Here is a 25,756-nt window from a genome sequence, read left to right as displayed (position 1 = left end):
GGTGACAGGCAGCAATCCTTGTCTTACACCTGTACCAATCACATTTTTTAGTTTTTCTTACTTTTGTCTTTAGTATAGCAGTCTGGTTCATATATAATTCAGCGATTAACATTCTGTCTTTCCAATCTAATCCTATTTTGAATAACACTTCCATCAGCTTTTCCCATTTCACCATGTCAAACGCTTTTTCAAGGTCGACGAAACATGTATAAACTTCTTTATTTACTTCTATATTCCTTTCACGTATGATCCTCATTACTCTAATTGCATCTCTAGTTCCTCTGTCTTTTCAAAATCCAAACTGATCATCCCCTAGAAAATACTCCACTCTATTATACAGTTGTCGATTTAATCTTCTTAGCAGTACTTGAGAGGCATGAGAGACTATACTTACAGTTCTGTAGTCACCGTCTCTGCACTTAGGATGGTTTTTCTTTTCAATTGGTATAAGAATACTCTGAAATCTTTAGGCCATTGTAAATGCATTGTAAACCATGCAACCTCATTGTAAATGAGGTTGCATGGTTTCCATGTTTCTGTAATACCTTTATCCTCCAGTGTTTTAGGATTTCGCTAGGTATTCCATCCAATACTTCCATCTTTCCAATTTTTAATTCCTGCTTCTACTTTTCTCTTTAGTATTTCAGGACAGCTATCTTCTATTGATATTTCACTTTGCTCTTCTAATTCAATTTTCTCTGGTCCTTCATTTTTTGGATGAAATTCTTCGATGTATTCCTTCCATCTTTGGCATTGTATTTCAATATCATAAATTAATTTTCCTTGCTTATCTTCTAATGGCAGTTTCTTATGCTTTTCTTTTTGATATTTGGAAGTTCTTTTGCTTTTTCAAACATTTTATTGCATCATCCCCTTTTATCCATTCCTCTCTTGCTTTATCAGTTTCTCTTCTCAGTTCACTGTTTAATACTTTGTATTTTCCTCTTTCCTCTCCAGTGTTTACATTTTCCCATCTTCTTTCCTCCATTTTTCTTATCATTTCATTTGTAATTCATGGCTTCTTAATTATTTTCCCTTCCACAAAAACCTCTCTTCAGCAGCTGTTTCATACATCAAGTTTTTCAGTTGATTCCATTTTGCATTAGCATCAATAGTCTCTTTAGATATATCTTCTTTATTTCTTATTTTATTCTCCAATTCTTCTCTGAATTTCTTACCAGCATCTTCTAATATATGTGATCTTTATTATTTTTCAATGACCGGTTTTGAAACAATGGCAATCTATCGTGTGTCCTTATGCTATCCTCCTCCTTTTTTAAACTATTTTAAGCTGAAGTGAAAATCGACAACATCTGACATTATCAAATAGCCTTCCCGTCTTCCAACTTTTGAACTGTCCTGCATTTAATTTTTGGTTCATTTTCCATTTTTATGCATAGTGCAACAGTAGTCATCTCTAGTGTGCAGTTTCCGAGTATTTGAAAAAACATTTGACACGAATCCCACCATCTGAAGATGTAAAGATTGTCCTTATATCTGTAATAAGAAAAAGTGTGGGGGGAGAGTTAGACTTAAATATCAGTTGCAGCTTAGCTATAACCACTGCCACTTATTAGTGGCAGTGGTCATTGCTCAGCTGCAACTTTTTTCTTGCTAAAAAAATAAAAAAAGCCTGAAGAAAATGTGTACTCAGTCATCACTTCCACACTTGTGTTTGTGTAAATAATAAGTCAAGGATCATATTGATTTCATTAAAAAATTTAGCTTTTCAAGAATTTTACTTTCTACCCCACCCCCTCCTCAAAGGTCACTTTATCTTTGGACTTGTGGATTAGTGTCTAGAAAACAGCATTTATGAAGTTTACTCAATTTGTAAAATTTTAGAAGTATCATCCTTTTAATTATTTAATCTTTGCTCTAGAATCATTTAGCTAATTAGTTTTAATTCCTTTTACTTACTGCATATCGCTATCTATTTGTATATGTAAATATTCTGGTTTATGCATTATACTATTTTATTGTGTTTTTGTATTCTATTTCATTATTCAAAAATAATTTTTTTTAAAAAATTATTTTTTTTGCAAATCCCAAGTATGTCCTATATGGAGTGACTGTTCTGCTTACAAAACAATTCACTGCATGCAAAGCAATGTATATTCACTTCACATAATAAATCATAACATGCTGGAAATATGATAGTGTAAAATTTGATAGAGATACTTTTCTGGTGTAAAAATAAAGAAGTGGAATGGGGGGGGGGGGGGGAAGAAGCATTTGTCAGCAAATTGCAGGCTAATCTAGCAATAAATTTCTGTCTCTTAATTCTGCCAGCAAATTCAAATCATGTAAATAATAATAATAAAATTATTTTAGCAGATTTATAACAAAAACTGACTATTCCCTTATATCAAATCAAGAGAGCAATGAATACAATTACTTCAAATCACTGTAGTGAATCTTTAACAACTAGTAATTATGCTGCCCTCTGAAGTGAGTAACAAGTCAAGGAAACTGGGGAGGAATAATCTACATTTGATTTCCCTTTTTACCTTGGCATCCAGTTATATTCAACCATCTGACTTAGCCTAGTTGAGGTAGGTAAATGTCATCTAACTCAATGTATTTGTAATAGTCATTTCTCATTATAGCAAACTGAGAGAGAGACTAAAGGAATCATTTGATGCAAAAAATCCCTTTAATGCTATGGAGATGTTAATAAGGACTTCGTACCTTGTATAGTGACCAAGCTTATTTTAAGTTTTGAAGATGGTAAGTTTACTGCACATTGCAAGGTTAACCAAAAATAAATCATTTCAATTGCTTCAAGAATAAAAAATAAAATAAAATAAAATAAAAAATATCAAAAATAAATACCTGTAGAAATGTAAGGCCTAAAATTTTCCTTCATCCTTCCAGCCAGAAGTTCTATTATGTCCAGTCCATTTTGGGTAACCTAAAAAAAATAAATAAGCTCTCATCTGAATAATAATTTTAATAATAAAATATTAATAATAAAAGAATAATTCAGTTCCATTTTCAGTAAAACAATGACATTTAAGGTATTTAAAGGGTAAGAATGTATAACAATCAGCTATAGGTATAGCTATACCTATCAGTATAGGTATAGCTGCATATGCAGATATACCTATCAGTATAGGTATAGCTGCATATGCAGATATACCTATCAGAAAGGATTCAATTGGAATATGAAGCTTAATACAGAATACAGTGACATAATACTTAATACAGTGCCAACTTAGGTTGAAAGGCTTAAGTGTTAGCTATTCATAATTTTTTTTCAGGAAATTACAATGTGTACTAAATATTAAATTATAATAACTAACTGATACATCCTATATTTCGGCAACGTTACTCTGCTATCATCAATTATCACAAAGAAATGATATATACACTGAACTAGCACTAAAACCTCATTTACCCAGTGTTAAAACAAAACAATCGTACACATTTCTTTGTGATCCCTGACGATAGCAATGTAAAGTTACCAAACAAAAATTATTAATTATAATTAATATTTAGTATATATTGTAATTTCCTGAAATATAATAGTGAAAACTCAGTTAAAATAAAATTTAAAAAAAATTATTAACATCTTAAAATCAGATTCTCACATGCATGATGGTTTATTCAGCTTGAATAAACCATTCTGATTCAAATCAGTACATTAGAGTCTCAAAGCTCCTTAAATAAATATTCATGACTAAAAGTGGCCTCTGTGGATGATATTCATGACTTGGCATGAATAATCGCATTAGATGCGATTCAACTGGTTATATATTACGTCCATAGTGACTCAACTCTCAAATAATAATAAAAGCAGCTATATCCTTGAGAACATGATTAGGAAATACCAAAACTACATCTGTTATGATTAATCTATAGATCTAGCTTGGATCAGCATGGTATCAAGAATGAATATACATATACCAGGCAAAAATATAAATATTTAGCCTCAATTACAGCACATATGCAGTTTGGCAAAGATTTAAAAGGTGTTGGATTACATCTACAACCTACATACAAGGTGTTCACCAGACAGTCCTTAAACTGGCTCATATCTGACAGAAGAGGACTTTGCTCGCAGATCTGTTTTTCTAATATATCTCATATGTCAGGGGTGTTCAACTCGTCAATCGCAAATCGATTTTTGGTTGATCTCTTGCATATTCCTCCTTACTTACAAATTTAATTAAAACTGAAAACATCAAATTCCTGCCATGTACCCTCAAGGGGTGTACAGGATATGACAGTACTACATGAAAAATTTACATCATTACTAACTTCCTATCTACAAATTTTCCTCCAAATCAGTCTGTTACTTGTCAAGACTCCAACGTTATCAGATCTTATATTTCTATCGTCTAAGGCACTTTGTACCGTATCAATCCACCTATATCTTGGTCTTCCTCTGGGTCGTTTTCCTGCCAACCTGGCAGAGAACACTTGTTTTGCTAATCTTTCCTCTCCCATTCTATTTAAGTGACCATACCACCTGAGATTAGATCTGCTAACACATTCCTGGATGCTGACAATGTCAAGTTCTTGACTAATATTCTCATTTTTAATATGATATTGCCATTGATGCCATCTGCTCACGCCTCTAATCTTTCTCAGGACTCTCATATCTGCGGTCTCTAGTCTTTGGTCAAGTGTTTTACTTCTGACCCAGCTCTCAGATCCATAAGTTTAAACTGGTTTGAAACACTGTCTTGTATACAGCTAATTTAGTGTTCTGACTAATTTCTCTTATTCCATATGAATTTATTCAATTGACTTCCCACCATACCAGCTTTGCTGATTCTGTTGTCTATTTCTATATTTAATTTACCATCTTCAGTAAAAATCGTGCCTAAGTAGCTGAAATGTTTCACTTGTTCCTCAGGTTCTCCATTCACAATACAGTTGCCATTTTCAATGATTCTACCTATTTTCATTGTCTTTGTCTTTTTATTGTGGACCTTCATACCATATCTATTACAACAGCTATTCAATTTAGTCAGAGAATCTTGCAGACTTGTAGCAGATTTATTTAGAAGTATAACATCATCCGCATAAAGCAAAGAGCTGACATTAACATCTCCAATTTTGATATCAGGTTTAATACCACTTTCCTTCATAATGTGATCCATATAGATAATGAATAACAGAGGGAATAATGTACATCCTTGTCTCACACCAGATTTAATATTCAACCATCTTCCTGTACTTCCTTCAATTCTAACTGCTGACTCACAACTCAAATAAAGACTAAGTATTGTTTGATATAATGCCCCATTGACACCATATAATTGCAGCGTATTGAATAGCTTCTCTCTTGGCACCTTGTCATATGCCTTTTCCAAATCAACAAAACTTAAATACACACCTTTGTTATATTCCCATGCTTTCTCGACTATTTGTCGTAAAGTGAAGATCTGATCCTGACAGTCTCTATTTGGCCTGAATCCAGCTTGTTCTTCACCAAGCTTTTCTTCCACAATTCTTCTCAACCATTTCTCAAGTATACTTGCATAGATCTTGCCAGGAACACTCAGCAGGGAAATACCTCTGTAATTCTCACATTCATTTTTATTTCGCTTTTTATATATGGGTACTATGAGAGCTCTACTCCAATCATCGGGAATTCGTCCCTCTGTCCAGGTTTTCTGAACTATGCAGTGCAGCCACTGTAAGACTCTTATACCACCATACTTCAGCATTTCTGGTCGAATATCATCTACTCCTGCTGCCTTTCCACATTTCAAGCCTTTGATGGCTTTTTCTACTTCAAGTATGGATATGTATTCCTGACTGTATGCCTGGTCAGTGGTTTTTTTTTTTTTTTTTTTTTTTTTTTAATCAATGTGTGGTCATCACTGCTTGTTTCATTTAGCAGTTTTTCAAAGTAATTACTCAAGGATATCTTTTTCTCCTGTTTTCATGTCACCTTTATCATCTCTAACTCCTTTAACAGCACTCTTTCCTCCATTCCTAAGCTTCTTCAACAACCTCCAGAATATTTTGCCACCTTCTTGATATTTATTTTTTATATTCTTGCCAAAGTCCTCCCATGACTTTTGTTTAGCTAGTTTTACACACTGTTTAGCTTTCTTACATTTGTCTCTGTATTCTGTAAGAGACAAAGCTGACTTATTTGCCAGGAACTTTTGATATGCTTTCTTCTTTTCCTTCACTGCCTCTTTAACTTCCGGTGTCCACCAGGGAGTTCCGATTTTTTTATCCTTGCACACAACCTCACCACATGCCTCTCTGGCAGAATCAATCAATGTTTTCTTCAGAGTTTGCCACTGAATCTCCAAGCTTTGATTACTGTTCTCAAACTCTTTCATTTTCTTTTCAATAATCTTTCTGTATTTTAGTCTACAGTTCACATCTGAGAGCTGCTTAGCTTTTATTCGCTTTAAAACTTTCTTGCATGTTATTCTTTTCAATATGAAATTCAATTTTATCCTGCTCAAAACTAAATAGTGATCACTTCCAATTTCAAATCCTCTGTACACTCTGGTGTCCTGCACCAGGGAGAAAACATCACTATCAACAATAACATAGTCAATGAGACTTTTCTTATTCCTAGCCTCTTCTCTCCATGTGAATTTATGCACATTTTTATGTTGGAACATGGTGTTAGTAATAACCAGTCCATGTCCTGAGCAGAATTCCAACAGATATTTACATAATATTTTATTTATAATTATTTTGTATTATTTTTAATTTGCTTTAAGTATATTGCTATTGTTTATTTATTTTTCTTTAAAATTGTCAAATCAGTAATTTTCTTGTAAGTCCAGGTAAATGAATTAATTTGGATCAGTGGAAGTCAAACAGCGGGCCGAGTGAATATGATTATAAGCAAAGTGTAAAAACTCTATTGTAGCTTAAATATTAAATATTCCAAAGCACATTACATCAATTTTTTACTTAGGTTAAGTCCCATGTGAATATTGTAAAAAAATAAACTTCTTTTTGTCTCGGTCTAGTTTGTATTAGATGTTTTTGTAAATAACTCTTTTGAAGCTCACTGTATATACTGCTTTAATAAGAATATGTTAGAGTGTTAAAAACAAAGGCAATGTTTTTGTAGCTGAAGCTGTACATGGCGGCATTAGAGAGATTGTTATTGAAACTTGTATGTATGAGAAATGCTTGCAAGCTCTAAGTGTAAACATCTCCGAAGTCAGTCAGAAAGAGTTCAAACAACTTTCCGATGGCCGGAAACTTACAATCAAAAGAAAGCGGAGGAGAACCAAAAGGCATGCCGAACTTGAAACTTAAGATGAAAGACTCATACCGATTCTTTGGGGGTCGCCAAACTTCATGTGAGGTCTCAGAGGAGGCCTAATAAAAAGGGACTGAAGCAAGCAGAAGAGGTCCAGGTTCCAGAATTGCTGTCAGAGAGGAGGCCAACCAGTCCAGTCACCATCAGAGAAACAGAGAGGCTGCCTGGATCCATGTTGCTCGAGAGAGGAGTTTCCCCGCTTCCAGAAAGGAGCTTCTTGGTTCGAGATGTCGCTAGAGAGGGACTACTTCTAGGCCGCAGATAAGGTTTCAAATTGCCAAAAGAAAGAGTTCCAATTGCTGGAGAAAAGTTTCCAGTTAACAGTTGGCAGCAGTTCTAGCTGTTGAAACGGCAGAAAAAGAAGGCAGTGGTCCAGGCATTTTCGGCGAGCACAAGCAGAGGAGAAAAGGCAAGGCAAATTTCCCTAAGCACCTTCGCTCGTAAGTTTTTCTTTTCGCCGAGGGAGAGTAACCTTTTGCCGGAGTTGAATGAGCCCACAGCCCGCTACGTTCCCGATGAGATGCAGCAGAGCCAAAATTTCCTGAAGAAGATCTGAGACTAAAGACTTGCCATAGAACTTTTAGTGAAAGACTTTTGACTGAATGTGAGACAGAGCCTTTGTAAGTTCAAAACTTTTATATAATTCCTGTTATAGTTGATACAAGAAAGACTTAAGATATATGTTCAATAGTGTTAAGAAATATCTATAAGAGTATCAAATGGCATGTTAGAGATTGATATCAAATGTGTAAAGATAACTTAACACAGATTTAGGTAACCTCTTTATGAGTAAGCTTAGAGATTAATAAGTAAAAATTTGTAAACTGAGAGTAGGTAACCTTATGTTTTAAAGAAAGTATTTAATGTTGAATAAAGAAGGTTCTAATTTTTGCTAAAGAGTTTTTATAGATGGATAGAAAAAGCAATCTCCCTAACGTTAAAATTGTGTATATTTCATAGTAATGTAAATAATTGGCATTTGACTTTCTTGTTAAAAGACTGCTGCCCTTTTCTTTATTTACAACTGCACTGTTTCTAAAATAAATCGGACTTGTTGAGCGGGAATTTAAGTGAGTTGGCCAAAGTGTGAAATTGAGAAAAAGAATAGACTACGACTGTTTGTGAAAGTTTTAATGTAGGAATTTGTGATAGAGAGAGAGATAAATCTACCAGCCTTATATTTGAGTTCTTTTTGCTAATCAAAGATATTAGTGGCGCAGTGTCATTTTAAATAAATTTTCTAATATCTTAAGCATAAGATTCTTAATGCAAAAGGTAGATAAACATAGCAGATAATAAGATAAACAAGAGAGATTTCTAAGAGAGAGAAAGCAGGCACAGCAAATTAGAATAATGGAGAATAAAGTATAGAGTAAAACACATCACAAGTAATTAATAGAAATTACATGTATACAAAGTTAAATAATAATAAAGGTGTACAATGTCAAAGAAACGACTGGATAGCAAAAGTAGACGTATAACAAAAGCACATCATATGCGTTTCATTTAATTTGAGGATAATCATGAGTGTATCAAAGAAATCAAAAATGTATCATTTTCACAAAGCTTGGGAAACTGATTTTTTCTTTACAATGGTAAATGGAAAGTGTTGTTTGATTTGTAATTCATCTGTAGCAATTCCAAAAAGAGGTAATATTGAGAGCCATTTTCGATCGCTATGCAAAATATGATGAAGATTTTCCCAAAAATTCCGAAATAAGTAAATCAAAAATTATAAATTTAAAGGAAGGACTTTCTGGACAAGAAAATATGATTTTGAAAGTAATAAATAAACAAATATCAGTCACTATTGCATCTTTGAAAGAGTCATTTATTAGCAAAAGCAAAAAAGCCTTTTACTGATGGAGAGTTAATAAAAGAATTGTTGCTTGCTGCAGCAGAATCTTTATTTTCTGATTTTAAAAATAAAAATGAAATCATTTCAAATATTAAAGTTTTAGAACTTTCCAGAACAACGGTTATGAGAAGAGTTGAAATTTTAAGTGCCAATCTGAATACTCAGTTAATGTCAGACATTCACCAGTGTGTTGCGTTTTCATTACAATTTGATGAATCAAATGACTTCACTGATATTGCTCAGTTAATGATATTTATTCGCATGGTATTTCAAGATTATTCAAGTAAAGAAGAACTTTTGAAAATTATACCATTATTGGGAAGGACTAGTGGAGAAGACATTTTTTTGGCATTTGATGAATTTTTGAAACAACACAAGCTTCCACTTTTTAAAACTTTTGTCTATTACTACTGATGGTGCTCCTGCAATGATAGGTAATAAATCAGGCTTCATTTCATTATGCAAAAACTATGACAAATATCCAGATTTTTTTAACGTACCACTGTATTATTCACCAACAAGTACTGTGTAGTAAAAGATTAAACACAAAAGATGTTTTGGATATTACATTTAAAATTGTAAATTCTGTTCGAGAGGAAAGCCCTGCAACGGCGGTTATTTAAATTACAGGTAGATGATGATAGGAAACTGCTGTTGTACAATAATGTTCGCTGGCTCAGCAGAAGTCAATTTTTAGAAAGATTTCTTGTAATAATTAACAATATAAAAAATTTTCTCGATTAAAAAGGAGATATTTATCCACAATTGAGTGATAAAAGAGTTGTTACACTTATCATTTTTAGTAGATTTCTGTACGAAATTAAGCAATTTAAATTTAGAGTTACAATGTAGAGATAAAAATTTAATTGACACGTTAAGTTCTATAAAAACTTTGCAACAATACTTACTTTAATTAAAGAAAATTATAAATGACAGTGAATTTAGACATCTCCCATATTTATTAAAATTTTTTGAACAAAATCAAGAAATGCTTTGCTATGATTTAAAAGAATTTATTCATGAAATAGAATTAGTTGAGGAAGAAATAAATTCAAGATTTAAAGATTTAAATTAAACCAAGCTGAAGTAGAACTTGAGATAAAGATTCAGAATAGTTTACATTTAAAATCAATAAACGATGAAGTCATTTGGAAGTATGCACATGAAAAATTCTCAATATTAACTGATATCGTGCGAAAAATTCTGTCGTGTTTCGGATCGACATACTTGTCAGAATCCGCTTTTTCAAATATGACTGTCATAAAAAATCAATTAAGAAACCAAATTACAAATTTGGATAATTGTCTGCGATTGGCCCCTTCTTATCAATTTGACTATGAAAATATTGCGAGGTCCAAACGATGCAAATTTCACATTAACTTTTTTTTAAATCAACCAACATTTCCTGTAACTTGTGAGTTTTTAATCAATCTATTGTTTTTTCTAAGTTTGGTTTTCCAAAATAGAGAAATATTTCATTCCAATATATTTGATTTTTTTTTTTTGTTGTATTAAAATAATTAAAAGTGATAAATTTTTAAATATAGTCATACCCCGACTTACGCAAATCTGGAGTTAGCGGTTTCTTATATGTACATATTTCCGTCCCGCTTCACGCCTCACCACTAGTTGTATCTTTCAGGCACCAGGTGCATTCACCAGTGTCGCACATGCTGTGAACAAGCAATGACATGTTTCGCAAGGTCTCCATTCATACACTATTTTTATAGTCTACAAACCTTGCGATTGTTTAATGTTATGTTCTTGATAAAAATTTTATCACATAAAAAATAATACTGTCGTCCAAAAGAAGCAAGTCCGATTCTTCTACAGCTAGCAAGAAAAGAAAAACATTGACTTTGGAAACAAAACAACATTATTAAGGATTTTGGAGGCAGAATGAAAATTTGTGAGCTAGCAAAGAAGTTCGATCTACAGGAATCTACAGTAAGAACAATCATAAAAGAAAGGTTTACAGATTTTGGAAGACATAAATTCTAACGACGAACAAATTGTAGCCACAAGGGAAGGAATAAAAAAAATCGGCTTGCCATAAAGAAATTTTGCATGACAAGAAAAAGACATTATGCCGTCAAACGAATCTATTAGATTTTATGAAACCATTGACATTGAAATAATTTTTTTTTTTTTTTTTTTATGTACAAAAAACTACAATTATGATTATATTTCTTAAAAATATAGGTGTTTTTGTAAACCTTTGGTCCCAATTGTATGTTTGTATATATAAATTACATGCAAATTTATACCCCGAGTTATGCGAATTCGACTTGCGCTCTTTTTGTTGGTCTCACCTACTGTGTAACTTTCAGATTTTACTGTACACAAATAAAGTTTTTAGTTGTTTATTTTTTTTTAGTTGTTTATTTGTGAGTAAATCAGATTGGAGGAACGTGATCTATATAAGAGAGTAGATCGCCAAATAACTTTTTATAGAAAAGTAGCTCGCGTAGTAAAAAAGGTTAAACATCACTGTCATATGTTTTTAAACAGGTTCAGATCAGAGAAGATGGTGGAAACTGCCATCATGCTTGCTGAACCACTGTTGAATAAAATCTGCACAATGGAAAGTAGCATTGACATCCACGAAACAACCACCACCTACTGAATAAAAGTCAACAATGCAGGATGGACTTGATCAGCAACAATATTCAAATATTCCTTGCAGTTCACCCAACCTTCCAGCAATATCAGGGAACCTGTTCCGTACCAATCAAACATGCCCCACCTCCAGAACCTTGTGTTTACAAGACAAGCAGGGTTCATGGGGCTCCTGCCAAACTCTCTGCCTACCATCGGTATAACAAGATGTACCGTGACTCGTCAGACCATATGAGATTTTTCCAGTATCTAGTCACGGTGTTCCAGACACTGCCAATACCAATCCTCTTCAATTCTTTGTGCATAGTTCAGACAATATGGATCAGAAACAACCTTCATTAAATACTTTCATCAACTGCTGCATACCGAATGTTCTGTTTATCCATAGAAGCCATCTCAGAAGTCATAAGTCATCCTGCTCCTGACACTTCTTAGGACCACAGTTACACTTCATAGACAAGCAACGGGTTATTTTTCCACTGATTAGGCACAATTGATATTTCACCTTTTGAGATACCAGTCGACTCTGATGTTTTAAAAATATTGGCTCCAGCCAGATGGACACCACAATAAGCCCTTTATCAAAATCAAAAAGATTGTTTTTCCTCGTTGTGATGAACACTACTGATGATTACTGACAGCAACATTCTTAAATAGTTGGTCACATGCGTCACCACGTATTCTGGGCAAGTATTTTGCAAATACACTGCTAAGTGACATTTTTATACAAGGGTGGTCTGAAAAGTTCTCGGCCTAACAATGAAAAAATGAATTTTTAATTTCAAAATTAGTTTTAGCTTTCAACATAATCTCCCCTAAGACTAATACATTTATTCCAGAGATGCTCCAGTGCCATTATCCCACTCCTGTAGTGGTTCTCAGTAAGATCTGCAAAATACCTCTCCACAGCTGCAATCACCTCTTGATTCGAAGAAAAATGCTGATCAGCGAGGAAGTGTTTTAAGTTTTGGGAAGAGACAGAAGTCAGAGGGAGCCAAATCTGGGGAATAAAGTCAATGTTCCAACAATTCATAGTGCAGATCCCTCAATTTTCCCATTGCCAAAACACCTTTGTGGGTGGTTGCATTGTCCTGATGAAAGATGGATTTTTTTCTTCTGCAAACCAGGTCTTTTCTCACAAATTTTTTTTGTGTAGTCTGGTTAAAAGATCAGAACATTCCCTAGTTATTGTTTTACCCTTTAAGATAATTAATAAACAAAATGCCTTTAGCATCCCAAAACACCAATGCCATGACCTTTCCATCTGATGGAACCAACTGTCTTCTTTGGCACTGAACAACTGACTTCTTCTGTCCACTGTTTTAACTGCTGTTTGGATTTTAGTGCGTAATGGTGAATCCAAGTCTCATTCATAGTAATAAATCGACGCACAAAAATCAGTTTTATTCCTGTTAAAATGCTCCGAGCACTGTTCAGAGATTTTCATGCATTTCTGATCTGCTATGGGCAAGCACAGCATCCATCTTGCACAAAGCTCTTTCATTTGCAATTCTTCATGCAAAATATATCCTACACGTTCTTTTGAAATGTCTATAGTCTCAGCAATTTCACGCACTTTGACTTGCCAGTCATCCAATACTATATCATGCACTTGATCAATGAGATCACTTGAGCAATTAAAAAAAGAACTGGAAGAGAAATGTCAAAGTGAAGAAGAAACATGGACAATGAATTACAAAGAAGGGATACTAATGAGAAAATCAAACTCTGTAAACAACCAGCATGTAAACCTGCTCCCAAACACTGCATAAGCAAGGTGTGAGACACGTGATCAAAAACAAACCTCAAAGAACCTTCCTGATCCATTTCACAAATATATGCAGCCTCAGTCCTAACCTTAATGATGTTCACTTCACCTTTAGTCCTCAAATACTGATGTACTCTTCCTTGCAAACTCAAATCTCAACTTCCTCAAATACTACCCATCTCTGCTTTCCCAACTACGCATTCTTTAACTCCTTGAGCCTTAGAGGTGTGTGTGTGGGGGGGTCTGCACATGTGTTCGCTCCAATATACCATGCCAGAGAGTATCCAACCTGGAATATCCCAATTTTGACCTCCCTACCACCCTGAACTTTTCCATCACCCTTTCCTTATATGCTCATTTTCTCCAATCCAAACTCTCCAAACAGTGAAGTCATCTTCCTCAGGGACTTCAATGTCCACAACACTAGCTGGCTGACCACTTACAGCTGCACAGATTAAGCAGGTGGAGAACAGACTTTTGCAATCATAAATGATCTAATGCAAATTGTCTACATGCCCACTAAATACCAGATAATCCCAACCACTTTGGACCTCTTCATCGCCGGCGATCCATCTAAATACACTATGATGTTGTCTGCCCTCTAGGCAGCTCAGATCATAATGTAATGCAGATCTCTTCCCACATGGAGCAACACACATACACAAATATGTGCAGAAAGAATTACTGAAATAATCCTCATCAGCATGGAATCATTTATTTCTCACTCCACCCTAAATTTCCTAAATTAAAGAAGAGTCAGGCATACCACAACTGGCTTGCATCCAAAACTCAATCTTCCTATACAGCTCACACAAGCCTGGGATAGCTGTAAGAAAATCATCACCACATCAAACACTGATTTTGAAAGAACTATAAAGCAAGAAACTTGTATCCTACCCAAAAAACAGCAGCCATGCCTTCTGGGATCTAGCTAAAGCTATTGGCCATAACACTACTCACACCACTATTACACTCAGATGGTACTATTTGCATCACCCAAAGAAAAAGCCAACTTCCTAGCTTTCCACTTCTCCTACTCTTGCATAGCTGATCATGGTAAATGCACCCCCCCCCCAATCATTCCAAACACCTCTGATCTTTTGCCAGAAAGAGATAAAAAAAACTTTATTCAAACTGGATACTAAAAAATCTCCTGGACCTGATGGCATCCCTCCAATTGTTCTAAAAGGTCTATATCTCAGAGCCGACTCCCATTTTATGCCACCTATATACACTTTCTTATTCCACCAGTACCTATCCTGCCATCTGGAAACTAGCCCATATACAACCTTTCCTAAGATGGGTGACAAATCCTTATCTTCACACTATCGTCCAATTTTTCTCACCTTAATTCTTTCTAACGCAATGGAAAGAACCATCAATGGTCTTCTCCTACACTACCTTTAAGACCATTTAATAAATGACCAACAATATTGATTCCATCACTGTTGATCAACAGGGGATCTGATACCCTATGTCACCCATCTATAGGACAAACACATTGGAAAGGTTTGGCAAATCACAAGTGTTATCTCTTGATATCTCCAAAGCTTTTGCCTAAGTTTGGCACAATGGCTATTAGGAAAACTTCCATCATTCAGTCTGCCCCCTGACTTCTGTAACTGGGTAGCCAGCTTTCTGAACAGATGCTCACTTTGAGTGATGATGGATGGCTCCTTATATTTTATCTATACAACTAATGCTGGGGTGTCACCAACTCTTCCTTCTATACATAAACTATCTACTCCAGCTGACTGCCAATGATAGGAGTGTGATGTGCTGTCATCAGCAAAACTGATGACAGCACATCACACTCCTTTTTGTTTGACAAACCCTACAAAGCACATATCACCACAGCCTCCAAAAATCTAACCTCTACTACCTTAAATTATGATCTTCAAATCATTCATCAATGGGGTTTAGATAACATTATCAACTTCAACACCAGCAAAACACAGCTCTGCATTATTTCCTACAGAAAAGAATTCCCCTGTTTCTCCAAACAGGGTAATAGAAATTTGAGTATTGTCAAGGGTATGGTTCTTCCTTACCCTTATCAGTGGTGCACCCAGGGAGGGGGCTAAGGAGCCCTACCCCCCCCCCCCGAAAAAAAAAAGAAAAAGGTAAAAACACTAGAAAATTTTCCAAAAATCTTTTCCTAATTAAAATTCATTTTTTTAAATTTATATTGTGTCTTCTATTTCTATACTACTTATGAATTAGTGGTCACATAAGGTGAGATTACCCTATAGCTCTTGGGAATCACGGCTGCTGTGAACGACGTAGTGCTAGAGCGGACCGAGCGCTACTTCATTTGTCTGAGGAGGACCAGAGGAGATCACAAGTCTCATGTATTGAGAATCACTGCAGATGCTCAGTCATAGGTTGTATGCAATGTAGTTTGCATTCTCAAATCGTCTACTCAACTCGGTCCCCCCAAGATTGAATCATGAGTGCTCGGCCCCCTCCAAGATTAAATCCTGAGTGCACTACTGACCCTTATCAATACTCAAATCTCTATTCAAGATCAAATTCACCTTCTCAAACTCTAACCTCTCTCTTGGCACAAATAACTATTGCCTCCTCTACATCCAAAAAATTAAACTCTTCTTTGCTCAACTCTTAACCATATACAAATCATACATCTGCTGACCAGTGAACACTGCCTTCATATCTGGGGGTGGTGCCCCTAAGAGCTCAATGAAAATACTGGATTCTATACAGAAAAGAGCAGTTAGACTGATCAATCACCCCCCTCTCGCTAATACACTCCACTCACTTTCACACAGGCATGCAGTCTCCACATCCTGAATCTTCTTGGAGAAGATCAGTTTGGTTTCAGGAAGGGTAGAGGAACAAGAGATGCAATTGGACTATTAAGAATAGTAAGTGAAAGAAGTCTGGAAGTGAATAAAAAAGTTAATATCTGTTATGTAGATTTTGAAAAAGCTTTTGACTTTGTAAAATAGAATAAGATGGTGGAAGTAATGGAAAAGATTGGTATAGATTGGAAAGCCAGAAGGCTAATTATTTCACTATATATGGGACAAACTGCCATGGAGAGAGACATATGGTACAACAGAACCAACTATCATTGGAGGAGTAAGACAAGGCTATTCTCTGTCACCAATTTTGTTTAACCTGTATTATGAAGCAATGTTAAAAGAAGAACTGGAGAATTCAGAAGAAGGAATAAAGATTGGATGTAGACAAATATTTGCAATAAGATATGCAGATGACAAGTTATTATCAAATACTGAAACAGGACTACACCTGTTGAACTGGAATCCTGTATCAATTATGGAATGAAAATTAACATAAGAAAAACAAAGGATGAAAATAGCAAGGAAAGAGGCAAATATGGATATCAGAATAAATGGGGAAAAATTGAATCAAGCAAAGACATTTAAATATCTAGGAAGTGTGATTAGCAGTGATGGAAGATGTAAAAGTGACATAAAAGCAAGAATAGCAATAGGAAGAGATGCCTTTAATAAGAAATGGAATTTATTCAGAAGTAAAATGGATAGAAACCTAAAGAAAAGACTAATAAAATGTTATGTGTGGAGCATTGCTCTCTATGCAGCTGAAACTTGGACAATGAAAAAAAAGAAGAAATTAAGATTTTGGAAAGCTTTGAGATGTGGATTTGGAGAAGAATGAAAAAAAAACAAATGGACAGATAAAATAACTAATGAAGAGGTCTTAAAAAGAGTAGAAGAAGAAAGAAGTCTGTTAAGGAGGATATAAATAAGGGAAACTGGATCAGACATATTCTGAGAGGGAATGGAATCAGAGATGTCATCGAAGGAAAAATAGACCGAAAAAGACCCAGAGGAAGAGTATGGAAAACAATGCTACATGACATGCTGAATGGAGACAAGTACACACACCCTTGAAAGAGAAGGCTCAGAACAGAAGAGAGTGGAAGGAAAGTTTTTGCTACCAAGAGAAGAACCTGCTCAATTGCAGAATACTAAAGAATAAGAAAACATCTGTCATAAGCATCCATGTGAAATTGCAAGTCATTCTATCAAGTAGTTTGTTATATACAGCTGTCTGTATCCCTTGAAATGGATAAAATTCAGTATCGTGTGGTTATAAAATTCTTTGTAAAAGAAGATTTAACGCCAAAAGCAATTCATTCGAGGGTCATAAAAGTTTATGGGCACTCTTCTCCTTTGTTTTCGACAATTAAGAAATGGGCTGCCGAGTTTAAACATGGTCATATCAGCCTTGAAGATGATCCACATGAAGGATGTCCAAAAAGTGTAATAACACCAGAAATCATTGATCAAGTGCACGATATAGTATTGGATGACCTGCGAGTCAAAGTGCATGAAATTGCTGAGACTATAGGCATTTGAAAAGAACGTGTAGGATATATTTTGCATGAAGAATTGCAAATGAAAAAGCTTTGCAGAAGTTGGGTGCAGCACTTGCTCACAGCAGATCAAAAACGCATTCGCATGAAAATCTCTGAACCGTGCTTGGAGCATTTTAACAAGAATAAAACTGATTTTGTGCGTCAATTTTCCAAGAAGTGTCAAAACAGTGGAAAGAAGCTGGTTGTTCAGCACCAAAGAAGACAAAGTCGGTTCCAACAGCAGGAAAGGTCATGACATTAGTGTTTTGAGATGCTAAAAGGCATCTTGTTTATTAATTATCTTGAAAAGGGTAAAACAATAACCAGGGAATATTATTCCAATCTTTTAACTAGACTAGAGGAAAAAATTCGTGAGAAAAGACTCAGTTTGCAGAAGAAAAAAATCATCTTTCATCAGGACAATGCACCTGCCCACAAAGGTGTTTTTTTGGCAATGGAAAAATTAAGGGATCTGCACTATGAAATGTTGGAATATCCACCCTATTCCCCAGATTTGGCTCCCTCTGCCTTTATCTTTTCCCAAAACAAACTCTTCCTTGCTGGTCAGCGTTTTTCTTCGAATCAAGAGGTGATTGCAGCTGTAGAGGGGTACTTTGCAGATCTTACTGAGAAACACTACAGGGATGGGATAATGGCACTAGAGCATTGCTGGAATAAATGTATTAGTCTTAAGAGAGATTATGTTGAAAGTAAAAATAATTTTGAAATTATGAATTCGTTTTTTCATTGTTAGGCCAAGAACTTTTCAGACCACCCTCTTACTTCTATGGCCACTGTTCATCAGAAATGGCATCAATAATTCCCTCATCCTCTTACAAAAATTATGTTAATTCAAACACATGGAGCAGCTAACCAGCACCCCTCAACAGTTTAACTCCACGCCCACAGATCAAATTTCTCCTCTTATTTGTTTATCCCTTCTGCTAATATCTTCTGGAACAGTGTGTTTCCCAAGGAATACAACCCACAGCTTTTCAAATCAAATGTGAATAAGTTTCTTATCATCTGTCCATGGTACCAATGTACTATAGGTTTACAGACTCTTGTGGAAGGCTATCCATAAAAAGTAACCAGTATAGAGAACAGAGCTGAACTATTTAATGAGCAATTCATTAGGTACTTTATCCCCTTGTGATATCATGCAAAACATGAATGAGGAGGATTCAGTGGCATCAGTAGAAGGTATATAAGGAAACTTATGTTAAATAAGGCAATATGACATAGATTTAAAGTTTATTAACACTCATAGGAGAAGTGTGTGAGTATCTAGTGTGAGATGGTCAATAGGACAAAGTAAACAGCTGGCTAGTGCAATAGATTTCAAGAGTGCAAAAGGGAAATAACAGGTGGCATGCAGTGACAGATTAGTTCAATGAGCACAAAGTGAATAATTATGGGAGACTTACTACAGAGATTACTACAAATGGAAGAAAAATGACACAAGGGATGGGTTCTTATCATTAGAACCAAAGCAAAAGTATGAGGAAATAAGCTATGTCTGTTAATTACAGTTATTCTAGACAGTTTGCAGGATGACAAACTGTTGCCTCCAAATAAGACCAGCTAATTCACCTTGAGTTAAAAATCCCTTACAAAAGTATAGCAGGCATATTACTTGAAGGTGAATAATTATAATGGGATACTAGCTATAAGGATAGAGATAGACTGAAAAAAGGACATAAGGGGAGAGCTGTTCTTTGGAATGAAAATCAAAGCTACTAGTGCTATGAGTCTGTTAACTACATGTATTTTTCTGAACAGTTTGAAGATTAAAAAACCCAGCCACCTCCACATAAAAGCCATTATAAAGGTTCTTTGCTCTACGTGAGAAATTAATTCGGTTCATTCCAGACACAGGCATTATTGAGAGAAAAATGAAACTTAAACAGATAATGGAGATACTTAAAGAGCACGTTACAGAGTGGGCTGTGTTTAAACATTCTGATAATATCAAATCTTTTTCAACTTAAATAATTAACCAGATTTGACTTGTAGACCTTTTATTATTCATTAAAACTGAATGTTTCTCTGAAATGTTTTGCTGTGTATGTGCTGAAAGCATCTTCAGGAAGAATCTTAACATTTTAACACAAAAGGAACAACTATTGGGATACATCTCAGGGTAGTTTTTTTTGTGTGTGTGTGTGTGTCTTAAATATCTTCCTGAAGATGCTGTCAGTCACATAAACAATAAAACATGTCGAAGAAACTTACAGTTTTAATGAATAAAAAATTTGAGTCAAATCTGGTTAATTATTCAAGCTAATATAAATCTACTCACATAATGAATTACTTAAAAATATCACCTCTTGTTGCTGTTTTGGTATTATAGCTGAAGCAACTAAGGCCACATGGGCTGATAATTACATGTATTCTTCTGGACAGTTTACCTGTTTTGCAGAATGAAAAATCTGAGTTTTCTAGGCGAGTTGTTAGTCCCATACAAAGATTGCAGAAAAAATGCAACTCCATGAGAATGGCTAACTCACCTTCAGTTGAAAAATGCTGAGATTAGATCAGAGAATTTCTACATAACCAAGATTGAGACTTTACTTCCACAGATGGAAAGCATGATTGTGCAATCTTAATTTGGGACATGGCTAAACATGTGAAATTTTCAGTTAAGAAAACACTGAGTAACACGAATCAACAAAACTCATGCAAATCAAATCTTCAAAACATTTTTAAAATGGGTTCTAATGACTGTTTAATTTCAAGCTAGTAAAACAGATTCCTGAATTACTGATAGCAAAAATGAAAGCTCCTTGCAGTTGTGCTTCTGAAAATATTCACATTTCTAGAAAAGACAATATATTTCTTCTTGGGATAACTAACCTCCAATTTCTCTCTTGGCATAAACATATTACAATTATCACCTTCTCAGCAACCAAGAAATTTGGTTTTTCTTTCACTGAAGTATTGCTTGTACTGCTGAACAACTAACTATACAAATTGCAATACCTCTCTCATGTGCAGGGTGGTGTCCACTAAAAATTCCTTAAAAATAACTTGATACAAAAGACAGCAATCAGGTTAATCAATAACCAATTTGTCACTAATTCACTTTCTGATGTTTGTATTTTTGTGTTTCTCTGATCACTGTTGATCAAAATTGTCATTGGAAATTCTCCCACTCCCCTCTAAATCCATATAAAAGACATGCAATAGCTATTCCACACTGCTGCACAGCTTAACTCCAAACTTGAATAAAGACATGAGAATTTTTCTGTAAGTTTCTGTCATGTCTTTATTCATTTGCTATGTCTTCTGGAACAGCCTCCTCTCTTGTATTTTCTAAAAAAATACAGATCTCCTAATCCAACCATAGTGCATCAGATTTTGTGGGTGGGATTCATTCTAAGCGTTCTATGCATTTTATTATTATTACTATATGACACCTCAAAGGAGTTAAGACTCAGAGGAAGGATATCCACTCCACAACTCTTCTCTGTCGCCACCACTCAATCCACCAAATCGCAACTACCATCATCAACACCATCTACTGCCCACCATCACTAGTATTTTCACAGAAACTCAAACATTCATGCCCACAGCAGAATTCACTAGCAACTAAATTGTAACTGTAAAAAACTCATTATACATTGCTTGGAAAGAAGTCGATGGATACCTCAATAGGCAAGGAGCATCATGCCATATAACAAGGCACGTGTTTGTAGCCAGTAAAAATTCAAGTAAAAATTGAAGGAATATGATGCTCCTAAATAAGTGCAATTGTATCCAGGTGAAATGGCTGTGAGAAATGAATTGTATTTTCAAAGAGGCATTGTGATAGGATGCCATGCTGCAGGTCTATCTGTTAGGCAAATTGTTGACAAATTAGGCCAGCCGAGTTTAACAATCAGTGATATCATACAGGGAAGGAAGTGCAAAGAGTCAACGGCAAGTGCTACCCACAGTGGATGACCGACCATACTCACATGACCATAGGTACTACGAAGGATAATATGTGAAAACCACCATATGTTAGCCGATGTGTTGAATACAAAGTTCCAGGTCCGAATCGTACATGAATCTGCACAAAAACACTCAGAACAGAGGTTCACAACATGGGCGTCCTCTTAGTACAGTTGTACCAAGAGGATGTACAGTTCGATGTGGAAGCTTGGAAAGTTGTGTTATGGAATGACAAATCACACTACACCCTCTATCAAGCAGATTGACAGGTGCAAGTGTGGCGGATGACCAGTGAATGTCTCTTAGCAGAGTGTGTAACCAAACTATGAAATTCCGAGGTGATAGTGCGATTGTATGTTCCTCTTTTTTCTGATTTGGCCTCGGACCTCTGTTTGTGGTGTCACAAACGCTGAACTCCTAGGAGTATCTGAACATTCTGGACAATGTAATGCTTCCTACTTTGTGGCATTTCTATGGAACTGACCGTTTTCTATTTCAGCAAGACAATGCACGTCATAAGGCTTCTGCAACTGCAAGGTTTGTGGATATGAACGTCACCACACTTGACTGGTCTCCACAGAGCCCTGATCTCAATCCTACTGAACATCTGTAGGATGGAACTGGAGCTTCAAGTAAGGTCGAGGGACACCCGTCCCACAACAGTCCAGGACCTCATTATATACCTACAGGAAGAATGGTCCAAAATTCCCATTTATTGCTATCTAATGCTTGAGGAAAGCATGCTCCATGGTATTGTTGAAAAGGAGGTCCTACATCTTAAGGTGGATGCCATGGTTTTTTTGTTCCTCACACTATGATGTCGATTGACTTCTTTCCAAGCAGCATATATTTGTTCTCTCTCTCTATCTATCTTCAAGTTTTTATTATGTCATCCCTCTAACAGAACCAGATTCACTCAAGTTACATTAATCACACATGCAAAAATACCAGCATAACTACATATATTATGATTATGGTAAGATTGTGTTAATAGGTGAAAATGGTTGAATAGTAACTGCTGCAGAAGACATTGTTGAGGAATTCAGTGATCAATTTATAAGGGTGTGTCATCCTTATCATGGATGAATTCATGAGAAACACAAGTATTGAGAACATAGAAGAGGATGGCTTAATTGCGAGTGACTAAGAAGTATATGAGGAAATAAATATAATTGATGTCAATAAGATAATAGGATTTGATGACATATCACCATGCATCTTAAGGGAATGATCCAGAGAATTGGCAGTAGTACTGGCATGCCTATTTAATAGAAGTTTTAGAACAGCACAAAGTTCCAAGAGAGTGGAAAAAAGGTAAAATTGTAAGTGGAGGTTTCTGTGGTTTAGAAGTTCATAAGGCATATTCTGGTAATTGGACCACATTTTTTTTATTAAGCTAAAAGCACAATAAAGAAATAAAACCTGACAAGTTTCATAAGTCGTTTGACTTACATCTTCAGGGGTAAAAAGGTAACTGAAAGTTAAAACAACAAAAGAGAAATTAATAGTTCATACTATACAGTTGTAGCCATCTGACTGTTTATAAAATTAAAAAATCAGAATGCAGATTCAAAGCAGTGCTAAGTTTAAACAATGCTGGATGATGCCATGCTCTGTTGTTCACGATCATAATGTCCGAGGTCTGACCGAGTTTTTTTTTTTTTTTTTTTTTTTTTTTTTTTTTTTTTTTTATATCAAAGCTGACCAAACTTGGTGTAAAATTAAGCCTTGGTATTTATTGCATTGTGTTGGAATTCTAAGCATGTTTGCAGCTTCTTTAAATTTCCTTATGAAACAGTTTTTTTCTGCAGGAGTACATTGTGGCCACTACGTAGGACAGACAGGAAGATCTGGGGAAATATGCATATAAGAACACCAAAAAGGATGTACAAAACAGGAGAACACAAATCAGGTCTAGCTTTCCATATCACTTCCACCAGTCACAATGTACTCTGGCAGAAAACTGCCAGATTAGCTTAATAAAAAAATGTGGTACCGGAATATGCCTTATGAAAGGTAAAATTGTTCCAGTGCATAAAGGTGGTGATAAGGCTGTGGCCACAAATCATAGGCCACTTTGTATATTTTTTCTGTATAAGATGTTTGTTTTCTGCCAGAGTACACTGTGGCCACTACGTAGGACAGACAGGAAGAGCTGGAGAAATATGCATGAAAGAACATCAAAAGGATGTACAAAACAGAAGAGAACACAAATCAGGTCTAGCTTTCCATATCACTTCCACCAGTCACAATGTACTCTGGCAGAAAACTGCCAGATTAGCTTAATAAAAAAAATGTGGTACCGGAATATGCCTTATGAAAGGTAAAATTGTTCCAGTGCATAAAGGTGGTGATAAGGCTGTGGCTACAAATCATAGGCCACTTTGTATATCTGGAGTTGTGGTAAAGGTACCAGAGGGGTTGGCAAGAACTAGTATACAGAAATGGGTTCATTCGTGACTTTTTTTTTTTTTTTTTTTTAACAGTATCAACAACACCACACAATTTTATCAAAGAGATAAAATTGTGGATTATATTTATATATTAAACAGTTTATATTAGTTAATATTTATATATTAAATAGTTTTGTGGATTTTTGGTAATCCATAAATACAGGATGGTTTAACAAGAATTAGTTTTATATTCCTGATGCTTTCTTTGGGCCATGACGTCACTTTTTTCAGTAATTTTTAGACCTTTTTCCTTTGAGACATAGTGGAGTCTATGTATAATTTGATACATCAAATTATACATTTTATATTAAATTATAATTTAACAGCTTTTGACAATTTGTCAAAAGCTGTTAAACAAACAGCTTTTGATATAATAAAAAATAAACTGAAACAGATGGGATTAGATAACAGACAGTTGGGTAGGTATCAGAGAGTTGTATGTGGAGGTGTATCCCGAAAGAGGAAGGAGGTCACTAGTGGTGTGCTGCAGGGATCAGTTTTGGGACCATTGTTGTCCAGTTTGTATATTAATGATATTGGGATGAGTTTAACTGGTGATATACAGCTGTTCGCAGATGATGCAAAATTGGGGAGAGCAATGCAGAGTCAACCACTTTCAAACCTCATGTCAAACTAGCAACTCTGATCCGCTCGCCCAAGGATAAACTTTTGTTTATTGTAGTAATAATATATGGGTACACCTTTCTGGCAATTCGTATAGTAAAGTATGTAAGCTCTGTTCACTAAAATGTTGGTATTATCCAGGTCTACCTACTCACTGATGAGACCTCAATAAAGATCGAAACCGGTCGGGGTAGTGACCTTCCCTCATGATGTAAAACTAATGCATCTCCTAGGAGCTGTTTTTTACATTATGAGAAAATATTAAGGACAGTCATCGAAGCTTGTTCCATCTTTGCTCCGAGTTGCCCTAGTGTTGTACTACCACCAGGCGTTGACTTACTTGGACTTGCCAGACGTTCTTTGGCATGAAATTCTTAGATTTCGATCTTCGAGTTTCCTTTCGGCTTTGAAATAATCAGGGATTTATTATCCCCTTAATTAAATAATGTTATAAAGAATTATTGGATTCAAATTCAAAAAATTTCAGTGACAACGATCTTCTTGAAACTGAACAGCAACGCACATATTAAGACAACGAACAAATGGAACGTGAAGATGAGGTTCCAAAGGAGATAACAATCAAAGAACTGGATGGAATATTATGCAGTTTAGAATCATTTAAGCAGCAAGTAATGGATATGGATCCAGATGTTAATTGAAGAATGTTTGTTTGTTGAGGTCTAGAGAGTCATTTTGCTTGTTATTGTAGAATTTATGCTGATGAGAAAAAGACTGAAACTGTTGAAACAACTCTTGATAACTTTTTTTGAAAAAAATTGTAGTAACTAATGTAGGTACAAGCATTTATTAAGCATTCATTTTTTATCTTTCCTAAAAGAGTACCATATAAAACGAATTATTAATCGATCATGGA

At 35.2% G+C, this 25,756-nt stretch overlaps 1 protein-coding gene across 7 annotated transcripts in view; it reads right to left on the bottom strand.

Moving 5' to 3' along the window:
• chb (CLIP-associating protein) overlaps positions 1 to 25,756 on the bottom strand; it is a 723,643-nt gene that overhangs the window by 670,908 nt on the left and 26,979 nt on the right. For all 7 annotated transcript variants that reach the window (XM_090405359.1, XM_090405362.1, XM_090405366.1 and 4 more), the window contains exon 3: positions 2,836 to 2,914. In XM_090405359.1, the coding sequence (XP_090261485.1) occupies positions 2,836 to 2,914 (79 nt within the window). The remainder of the gene's footprint in view (positions 1 to 2,835; positions 2,915 to 25,756) is intronic.

Source organism: Typopeltis vanoorti, chromosome 15 (assembly GCF_054136105.1).
Source record: "Typopeltis vanoorti isolate ZY-2024b chromosome 15, IOZ_Tvanoo_1.0, whole genome shotgun sequence".
NCBI lineage: Eukaryota > Metazoa > Arthropoda > Arachnida > Uropygi > Thelyphonidae > Typopeltis > Typopeltis vanoorti.
The sequence above is the reverse complement of the archived record's forward strand: the minus strand, read 5'-3'. Positions and strand labels throughout refer to the sequence as shown.